Below are 8,863 nucleotides of genomic sequence, written 5' to 3'. Positions count from 1 at the left end.
AGGTCAGAGGTCATCTCAGAGGTCACAGGTCAAGCTGGAGCTGTTATAGTGCTTGTATCTGAAGGCTCTGTAGACACAATCATGAATTATACAGAATCAGATCTCATTTGGTGATTCTGCATTTCCAGAAGCATCACACCTCTGTCTCTAGATACACATTTTTGTGCCTTTATTGCCTCTTGATTAGATTTTTTCACAGTGTTATGAAAATGAATGTCTGTTATTAATAAAAAATATATATAATAATAAAAAACTGAAATAAGTCAGATCTCACTCGTGTCTCTAATCTATAAAAGCACAAAATCTCAAAGCTGTGCAGATTCAATCAGTCCAGTTTCCAATATACCTTTATTCTCTCTACAGAGAGTATGAATATGAGGAAATAATATAAACACACAATTTTAAAGTGTGAGAGAAGTAAAGTACAAAATAATAATCAAAGACCAACACAGCTGAGTCTGTGTGTTTGTGTGTCTGATAGAGACTCTACAGAGACACTGATGGACTCGTGTCTAGATGTTTCTCTCGACTAATGCTTTGACCTCTGACCTTCATTATTAAGAGTGAAGGATTCATTTTATTTTCAGATGCATGTGTGATGATGTTGTTTCAGATCCTCCTTTGATCAGCTGCAGCATCAGTTCAGTCACTGTGACTCTGACTGACACAGGTTTTTGTACCACTCACAATCACTGTGTCAACACATAGTCACCCGCACAGCTGTAACCACTTGTTCTGCAGTGAAAACTCTGACAGTAATAATGTCCAGCATCTTCAGTCTGGACTCCACTGATGGTCAGAGTGAAATCACTGTTAGATCCACTGCCACTGAATCTAGATGGAGTTCCTGACTGGAGGAGGTTTGCAGCATAAATCAGGAGTTTAGGAGCTTCTCCAGGTTTCTGTAAGTACCAGGCTAAAAAAAAATAACCACCATTGTAATACACATCTCTACTGGTTCTACAGCTGATCTTCACTGTTTCTCCTGGTTGAGCTGCTGTCGTTGAGGGACTCTGAGTGACGCTGATCTGTCCTCTACACTCTGAAACACACAACAAGAAGAAAATCAACTCAAAACTTTGACAATATACTTGAAGAAATGAATTGATATCAAACTTGTGCTCCACAAACCTTGAGCAAACGCTGTGAGAGTCCAGATGAAGATGATGATGAAGGTCATGTTGATGAAGATTGTTGTGTGTGTCAGTGATGAAGTGTTAAACTCACAGCACTATAAACACTCTCAGAGCACTGAAGCATCTGATCAATATGCAAACACACTCACATCATTTACCTGGAGACAGCAGATTCATCATTTACTGTTTAATATCCTTCTAATAAATTACTTTTTTCCATTTTCAGAAACAAACACTCATGATTTATCGCATGTTATTTAATTATTTATTTCAGGTCGAGCTTCTCTCTCCAAACACTGTTTTATGTTAAGTTTCAGTCAGTTTTTCACGCTGAGATCATTTAATAACTGTGTTACAGATTTGATGTCATCCATGATAGGTCTAGTATGATACTGTATAACAGGTCAAAGGTCATTCAAGGGAGTCACCTTCTAAATCTCGGTCATCACAAAGCTTTAAATAACAGGTGTTTTGTAAATATGATGATTTTTGGGACTGATTATGAAACAAATGATTTGATTTTAGTCTTAATGTAATAACAAGGATTAATTATTAAAGATGAAGATTTTGTGCTGTTTTTTATAATAATTGCTGAGTGCTGTTGAGAAGAGCTGCTGTTGAGTCTGATATCAGTGTGTGAGTCTCTTCTCTCTTTCTCTGCTGGAGTTTGTGTTTATTTGAGTGTGACGGAGGTTTTTGTACGACGCTTTCACTAGAATGAAGCACTGTGGTACACTTTTGGTGGAGGAACTAAACTGACCATCGGTAAGTCTCTTCAATTCTGTCATTAAATTATATGATATTTGATTCATTCATTTTAATTCATTTTTAGATTATTTCTGCAAAAACATTTTAAAATTAGTCCTTTTATTATAAAAAATGTTTTTGTAAAGTTTCTTTAATAATTGCAATATTTAATTTATTTCTTCATTTACTTAAGTTGTATATTTTTTTCTTATTTTTTTTAAATCTCATTTATCATTTTAGATGAATAATTTAACTCATTATCAGTACAAAAATATTGTATCTTTAGATGACATGATATATAGTCAATTAATTCTTGATATATATAATTTTGACTACAATTAATGGTAAATTTAACAGTTAGGATGTTTTTAGATGCATGAAAAAGTCTGATAATACTAAATGTAATTGTGTAGACGTCGTCACCAGACAAAGAGAAATGTAGTTAATGAACATGTTCAGAATCAAGTTTGCATCTGCTGCTGATCATTTAAAAACAACAACATCATAACATACATTTACAATTACACTGAAAATTACTATTAATTGTTAGTGTCTTATAAGAATAATATTTTTAAAGTAAAATTAATATTGCAATTAATATGTTTTCCATACCTTTTGACAAAATCACAATATACTGATTATTTTTCATGTGGGCAGTGTTTTTTATTAGATTGAGATTAAAAGTTAAAAGTTCACATGTTCTGTAACTTACTATTTCTGAAATAAATCTTATTAGTGTATTTTTTGCATTTATTTCATCCTTATTCACTTTTTTGAATTTAAAAAACTTTTTTAAATGTTATTTTTTTATTTATATGATTAATTACATGCATTTACATGTATTGATAGCAGAACTTTAAAATCTATTTAATTATTTCTTGATATGATTTTGTCTAAAATCTTGGCACATTTAACAATAAAGTGTTTGTCATCAGACAACAAGGAACTTGAAGAGCATTTAGAAAATTAATCATTTAAACTATTTAAACTCTCAAGTTTGCTGATATTCATGATTGTGAGTCTGAATAGCATGAATATTTCAAAAGTATCATTAATAATGAAATGATGAGTTTTTTTTTCTAAGTCATATAGCGACATCATAATATAAACATACATTTTCTTGAATTATGTTTTTTTCAAAATGTATCTTATAAATTTAAACTCCACTGATCAGTTTTTCACTTCTGCTTCTCTCTCTGTGTTGTGTGTGTGTGTGTGTGTGTGTGTGTGTGTGTGTGTGTGTGTGCGTGCGTGCGTGTGTGTGTGTGTGTGTGTGTGTGTGTGTGTGTGTCTCTGTGTGTGTGCGTGTGTGTGTGTGTGTGTGTGTGTGTGTGTGTGTGTGTGTGTGTGTGCGTGTGTGTGTGTGTGTGTGTGTGTGTGTGTGTGTGTTGCAGCTGGTCCCGCAGTGAAGCCCTCCGTGTCTCTGCTGCCTCCCTCTTCTCTGCAGATCTCTGGAGACTCAGCCGCACTGCTCTGTCTGCTCAGCTCTTACTCTCCACAGGGGGCGCAGGTGAGCTGGACGCTGGACGGGTCAGAGGTCACCGAGGGGGTTCAGACCAGCGCAGAGAGCGAGCGGGACGGACGCTACAGCCGCAGCAGCGTCCTGAGCCTCAGCAAAGCACGCTGGGAAGCCGGCGAGCGCTTCGTCTGCAGAGTAACACATGACGGAGCTGATCACGAGACCTCGTTCCTCAAGAGCTCCGAGTGCTGATGTTTCTCCAGTGAAGAGCAGCAGGATTCACAGCAGTCTCCTGATTTACAGCTCAATACTCAAGCAGTCTTTCAATGTGCTGCCATTGCTGTTCATTCAATAAAGCTTCTGAACGCCTTCCATTTGTGTTCGACTGCATCATTGATCAGTGTGTCCTTCCTTCACTAAAGTTTCAGCTGCTGTTGATGGATTGTAATCGTTGAGAACAACTGTGATTCTATGAAACCACATGTCTTTCATATACTGTATATTCACAGATATATAGTGTTTCACATGTACGCGAGTGTTTCAATGGGTTTCATCTCAAACGGCCTCCCATACAGTTAGCCTAATTCACACAAGGTCTCTCTCTCTCTCTTTCTCTCTCTCTGTGTGTGTGTGTGTGTGTGTGTTTCTGTCCCTCTACCTCTCTTTCTAAAAACTTTATTAATAACTGCATTAGAATGCTATCAATGGCTCAAGCCTCCACTATTAGCTTTAAAATTATGTTTTGGTACTAGCAAAAGAGGCATTGGATGAGACACGAAAGAAATAATCCTACTCACAATAGCGATTTAAGTACAAAAACTGGACGAATCCCTTTAAATATATCATCTGATTGATGTCTTGAGGTGTGGTAAACGTAGTATAAGCAGAATAATTGACTCCGGCCAGTTGAAAATTAGAAAAATCATTTGCGTGGTGGCCGCATCACCACCGCGGGTGTGCATTATTTTTCTAATAATTCAACGGCCCGTCGTCAATTATTCCTTACATACATTGCTGTATATTGAAACATTTTTCACAAGTTTCCAAATATATCGAAATGTATTATGCAATACATTAGCATTATATTTTGTTCTGTAAGGGGTTTTCAGTCATCTGCTCTGCTTTTTCCATTTCATACAAGACTGTATGTCAAGTCACCTTTATTTATATAGCGCTTTAAACAAAAAAGATTGTGTCAAAGCAACTGAACAATATTATTTAGGAAAAAAGTGTGTCGATAATGCAAAATGACAGTTAATGTAATCGTTTTGAAGATAAACATGCGTGACAGACACATATCATTCATCTCTCACTGTTCTGATGTTTAATGGTTTTTTGAAGTGTTTCTGGTGTTACAGGAACATCAAACTCCTCTGAAGATGATGAAGATCTGCTCTATTCTGAGAGGAACATCACTCACTGTTTCACTCTTTATTCTGTGAAAAGGGTCAGTTCGACAAACAGAGAGACCAGGTTTGCTCATATTCATCAGTTTACAGCTTTATCATCTTATCATCAAATACTGGTTTGTATACTTTCTCATAGTTTTAGGAATAAGTTCAACAAAAATGGCAAAAAGTTCAGGTAAAGCTGTAAACTACAATTCTTGTCTTGTTCTTATCAGTTAAAGACACGATGATGACAGTTTGATGAGCTCATGTGACACTGTTTGGCACTATAATAATGATAATAATAATAATAAAAATCTGTCCTGATTTATAAAATCACATAATCTCTAAAAGCTACACAGATTCGATCATTCAAATTTCCAACACTTTTAATTCTCCTTACAAAGTGAGTCTGTGTTTTTGGGTCTGATAGAGACTCTGCAGAGACACTGATGGACTTGTGTCTAGATGTTTCTCTCGACTAATGCTTTGACCTCTGACCTCCATTAATAAGAATGATAGAATCATTTATATGTTTTTATTTCAGATGCATGTGTGAAGATGTTGTTTCAGATCCTCCTTTGATCAGCTGCAGCATCAGTTCAGTCGCTGTGACTCTGACTGATGGAGGTTTTTGTACCACTCACAATCACTGTGTGAACACAACATCACCTGCACAAACACCATGAGAATCTGTTCTGCAGTGTAAACTCAGACAGTAATAATGTCCAGCATCTTCAGTCTGGACTCCACTGATGGTCAGAGTGAAATCACTGTTAGATCCACTGCCACTGAATCTAGATGGAGTTCCTGACTGACGGCTGCTTGTTCCATAAATCAGGAGTTTAGGAGCTTCTCCAGGTTTCTGTAAGTACCAGCTGAGACACTGCTTTCCACTACAACAGCAGGTAGGATCACTGCTGGATTTACAGGTCACAGTGACTGATCGTCCAGTTTGAGCGAGCAGCACTGAGGGAGTTTGAGTCACTGTCACCTGCCCAATAGATTCTGTCAAATGAGAAAGATCAGAAATCACAAACACTTTTACAAACATATATCTTCACTACATTAAAAATAACAAATATATCTTTCCAGACACAAACCTCTACATAATACAGTCAGAGTCCAGATCAATATGGTGATGAAAGTCATTTTTGTTGGTTGTAGGTTCAGTTCTAGTGAGAAACAGTTGTTGATCATGTTTGATGTTTGTCAGAGTTATAAACACATGCAGAGCACTGAAGTGTGTGTCGCTCATGTAAAACACACTCTCTATGCAAACACTGCATCAGTGAACAGGTGTAAGTTGGTTTAATGTGCTGTTTCACCGAGACTTAAGAAAATATTTAATGAGTTCACATTTTAATATTATCCATTATTGGTATAAATCAACAGCACACATACAGTCGGTTGACAACCAAAATTGGTATTACCGCGGTGCTAACTGCAAGTCAGTCACGTCTTAAAATCATTCACGAACTACCGCCAGGTGGCACAAAGGAACAGATTGCGAAATTAATGTAATTGTAAAATGAGATAAAAGGAATAGTGATGTTTGATTCGTGAACAAATCGTTCGATTTAACCAGTTCTTCATGGTGAACCGGTTGAACCAGTTCACCAAATCGAACTGAATCATTTGAAACGGTTCACATCTCCAATAAGCATTAATCCACAAATGACTTAAGCTGTTAACTTGTTTTATGTGACTGACACTCCCTCTGAGTCAAAATAAACCAATATCCGATGAACCGGTTGCATCGGTTTTCGGATCATCAGTACACTGAACCGTAAACCGTTTCTGTCAGACGCGTCCAATTTGAGACCCGAGGAGCTGATGATACTGCGCAGCGTGATTCAGCATGAATCAGACTGACGTGGGTAAACCGAAGGCTTGAATGAAGCGCAAGCTGGCTAAAGTTAAGATTACTGACTTTTTATATTTGAATGTTTGATAGACTTGACGCCATTACATCATTGCCAATGACATCATTACGTAGAGCGTAAAAGAACCGGTGAACCATTTTTTTCAACCGGTTTATTAAATCGAACTCTCTGAAAGAACCGGTTTGCGGAAAAGAACCGAACTTCCCATTGCTAAAAGGGAAGAAGTAAAACAACAATAACATTATGATATAACATTGTAACATCTTTAAAAAACATTTTTAAAAAAAAGGTATTTCCAGCATTACGGTAATAACATTACTGTTTTTTTTTTTTTTATCATCTTGTCCAAGATATAAATTTGCAGGGTGCTATTTGCCGGGAGGGATGCGTGAGATTTCTCCCTTTCTGGTCAATGTGGCCTGCCTCTGCTTATTTTGATCTAATATAAATTTATCCCCCCCTCAAAGTGATCAGAGCTACTACACAATTGGCGAGACGGATCTCAAAACTTATCACGGATCCATGGTTTGATTAAAGTCAATTTTATTTTGAAATGCGCTACTTTGGCTGGCGCGCTTCCTCGCTGTATTCACCACTCTGCAGACTTGTCCCGCCCACGGCGCTATCTGATTGGTTACACCTCATGAGTAATAGCCTATCAACACTTGTGAGACGGTTGAAGCGGGGTCCGCTGGTCAGTGGAGTTGCTAAGTTGGCGACTTTGTCGCTAGATTAAAAAAAAAAGCGACTAGCGACAAATCTAGCGATTTTTTGGACAATCATTATTTAATCTCTGAGACTCTCTGGTGCTGCCACACGAGTGGGAGGTCTCTCTTTCCCAGCGCGAGCCTCTCTCTCTGTATCTGCTGCGTCTAGCGAACGCAGAGAGGAAGAGCACTTTCAGTAAAAAAACAAAAAAACTAACAAATATATATATATATTCTGTTGCTTCTAACTCTATTTTACAAGCAAGTATAGCCGACATCAGTCACGACACAACCACTGACTTTATCGTATATGTATTTGATTTCATTAGTGCAGATTAATGTTTGAGAGCTGGTTGTGTAGTCTTAATGGACCGCGTTTCAGTCATTGTAATATTCATTATGTTGTCTGACTGTTGTCTGCAGTATGTGAGCATAGGGAAGCAATACAATACGACGCACTTACGTCATAAATATGCTAATTAGCGCATGACTAACTGACGTCTATTTGCGAAAATGTGCTTTGATGCGCTTGTTTGATAACTTGTAACACTTTGATGAATCAAAACCGCCAGAATAGAGTTGAGTTTGTTGCATCGGAACTGATTTGTCCGATTTCTGTTTGCTACAAACAAACAAACAAACAAGCTAAAAAATTCTGTTAACTGAGACAAATGGATCTACTTTACTAGATGTAGAGTGGAAGTCAAGATTTCTCTAATTCAATTCTGTATAGGCCACTCACACATGGATTCAGAAGTCATAAGTCATGTGAACTACTTTTATGAAGCTTTTTTTCAGTTTAGAGTTTGACATCCAGAGTCATCAACTGCCTTTGTGTGGAAAATATGAGAAGCTTGAACTTTCTACTAAACTGCTAAACTATTAAACCACAACACTATTTGTGTTCCCCACAGGCATGGGTTTGGAGTGATATAAGACAAATTATTATTTAACTGTCACTCAACCTGCAGTCTACATTTTTCATATTGAAATCACCAAATTATTCCAAGTTACATCAAAGCAAAGATACTTTTTGTTAGATTTACGATAACTTTATACGTTACGTTAACAATACCTCCAATCCAAACTAATTGTCAATCATCTTTGCCAATCAGGCCCATTTTGTTTGTATACAGATATGTTTGCTCTAGTGGATTGTGATGGAAGAGAAAACTTTTGAAATCTCTCCCTGTGTGTGTGTGTGTGTGTGCCTCTCTCTCTGTGTGTGTGTGTGTGTGTGTGTGTGTGTGTGTGTGTGTGTGTGTGTGTGTGTGTGTGTGTGTGTGTGAGAGAGAGAGTGACGGTGTATGATCAGCTGCAGCATCAGTTCAGTCACTGTGACTCTGACTGACACAGGTTTTTGTACGACTCACAATCACTGTGTGAACATACGTATACTGTTGATCCAGTGGTAACTCTGACAGTAATAATGTCCAGCATCTTCAGTCTGGACTCCACTGATGGTCAGAGTGAAATCAGTTTTAGATCCACTGCCACTGAATCTAGATGGAGTTCCTGACCAGAGGACATTTGTTTTATA

The 8,863-nt window shown here is 37.4% G+C and overlaps 1 long non-coding RNA gene and 1 gene segment (V, D, J or C); one reads left to right on the top strand and one right to left on the bottom strand.

Moving 5' to 3' along the window:
- Nucleotides 1-689: 689 nt before the first annotated feature.
- On the bottom strand, nucleotides 690-1,181 carry LOC113041829 (immunoglobulin kappa variable 1-8-like). The segment is given in 2 exon segments: nucleotides 690-1,042; nucleotides 1,132-1,181. Coding segments are annotated over 2 exon segments (402 nt in total).
- Nucleotides 1,182-1,753: 572 nt separating this feature from the next.
- On the top strand, nucleotides 1,754-3,503 carry LOC113042053 (uncharacterized). The gene is made up of 3 exons (XR_003275520.1): nucleotides 1,754-1,772; nucleotides 1,853-1,901; nucleotides 3,278-3,503. It is a non-coding gene; the product is annotated as an uncharacterized LOC113042053 (long non-coding RNA).
- The last annotated feature ends 5,360 nt before the right edge of the window (nucleotides 3,504-8,863 follow it).

Source organism: Carassius auratus, chromosome 24 (assembly GCF_003368295.1).
Source record: "Carassius auratus strain Wakin chromosome 24, ASM336829v1, whole genome shotgun sequence".
NCBI classification, from domain to species: Eukaryota; Metazoa; Chordata; class Actinopteri; order Cypriniformes; family Cyprinidae; genus Carassius; species Carassius auratus.
This window is presented reverse-complemented; position numbering and strand designations above follow the sequence as displayed.